Source organism: Otolemur garnettii, unplaced genomic scaffold (genome assembly GCF_000181295.1).
Source record: "Otolemur garnettii isolate 467f Iridium unplaced genomic scaffold, OtoGar3 scaffold00142, whole genome shotgun sequence".
NCBI lineage: Eukaryota > Metazoa > Chordata > Mammalia > Primates > Galagidae > Otolemur > Otolemur garnettii.
Window position 1 is genome coordinate 1,057,389 of NW_003852537.1, and position 1,772 is coordinate 1,059,160.

The window sequence follows — 1,772 nt, forward strand, 5'->3', positions numbered from 1 at the left end:
ATAAGCTGCTGCCTTACTTAACCTCAGCTCTCATTTTCTCTGCAGTGGCTGTAAGTGTAGCTGAAGTCACAGCTCATCCGAAACTTGTTTTCTCCCAGGAAGGGAGATACGTGAAAAATGCAGCATCAGCCAGTTCATGGTCTGCAACGTGGAACTACTTTGTTGGATGGAAGAATCCTCTGAGGACCACAGACCTTGTAGAGAGATTTCAACACTTACCCTGTGTTCTGGGAAAAAATGTTTTCACCTCAGGGAAGCATTACTGGGAAGTTGAGAATAGAGGTAGCCTGGAGATTGCTGTGGGAGTGTGTCAGGAAGACATCATGGGGATTACTGATAGTTCAAGTATGTCTCCCCATGTGGGAATCTGGGCTATTTATTGGAGTTCTGCTGGCTATCGGCCCCTGTCAAGACATCCTTTAACTCTTCCCAGGCAAGAACCAGTTCTTCACCGGGTGGGGGTTTACCTAGACTATGAGGCTGGCAGTGTCTCCTTCTACAGTGCAGAAGATGGACTGCTCCTACATACTTTTTCTTGTTCTTTTGTCTCCCGGCTCCGGCCATTTTTTTGGTTGAGTCCATCAGCATCTTTAGTCATCCCAGCAATGACTTCTGGGAAATGAGCCTATTCTTCCCCTGCCTAGAAGTCCTTCCCTGTACCCTAGCTCAGTGACACACGTACCCTGGCTTCCTTTGGTTTAATATGCCTATGTCTTGAGTAGCCCACTTCTGTGTCTCACTAATTGAACCCTTTGGTATTCACCCTGTATGTACTTGAGAAGAGGTGGGTCCATGGGAAGTAATTCAGGCCAGAGAGGATGGGACAGGAAATTTTCCCAGGTCATTCAGGGGAATGTTTTTATAGCTTTTAAAAAACGTATTTTAGAAGATATAGCCTGTCCCCATCCCCACTTCAATGTTAGCAGGTATTTTGGAACTGAGAACACAGGAAGAGTGGAAAGGTAGAAGAAATACAGGGTTTTTTTTTTAAACAGTCTCACTCTGCTGCTCTGGGTAGATTGCCATGGTATTGCAGCCTGTAGCTAACAGCAACCTCAAACTCCTGGGCTCAAGTGATCCTCTTGCCTCAGCCTTTCAAATAGCTGGGACTACAGGTGCCCAGGGCACCACAATGCCCAGTTAGGTTTTCTTTTTTGCTCTTGTTCAGGCTGGTCTCAAACTCGTGAGCTCAACCAGTCCATCCACCTTGGCCTCCCAGAGTTCTAGATTACAGGTGTGAGTAACCGCATCTGGCCAAGAAGCTCAGTATTGCCATGATTAAATGTTGAATTTCTTTAATCTCAAGCTTCTTGGTATCATGAGATAATTACTCCCTTATTTTATAAGGCAATTTCCATTGCATTTGGTTCTTGCAACCTAAGGTAGCCTAACAGGCACTAATGGCACATAACACAAATGTGCCCTGGCTTACCTCACTTTTTCTACATTTTGGCAAAGGTATAGAATCTCTGTCCAATTACGCAGTGCCTCTTTTCAGTAAGTACTGATGTCTCCCACCTTTCTGGCTTAGAACCTTGAAGAAATCTCCTCTCAGTCTGCCCATGCTGCTTGTCTTTTGCTTCTGACCTGAATAGTTGAATCTTTGTCCTCAACTATTCACTGCTGTACATTTGTCAACTTCAGGTTGTTGATAGAGGGTTGTTAGTGTCATCACAACCATGTTGAGAAACATGAGTTAAAATATCTACATTGTCCTGGCCTCTTCATATTATGTAGATTAATGAGAAAAGTGAACTCTTTTTTTTTTTTTT

At 44.1% G+C, this 1,772-nt stretch overlaps 1 protein-coding gene across 1 annotated transcript in view; it reads left to right on the forward strand.

The window, feature by feature from the left end:
* TRIM4 (tripartite motif containing 4) overlaps positions 1 to 1,046 on the forward strand; it is a 22,458-nt gene extending 21,412 nt beyond the window's left edge. Inside the window, exon 5 of the mRNA XM_023518584.1 lies at positions 46 to 1,046. Within this exon, the coding sequence (XP_023374352.1) occupies positions 46 to 623 (578 nt within the window). The 3' untranslated portion in view covers positions 624 to 1,046. The remainder of the gene's footprint in view (positions 1 to 45) is intronic.
* The last annotated feature ends 726 nt before the right edge of the window (positions 1,047 to 1,772 follow it).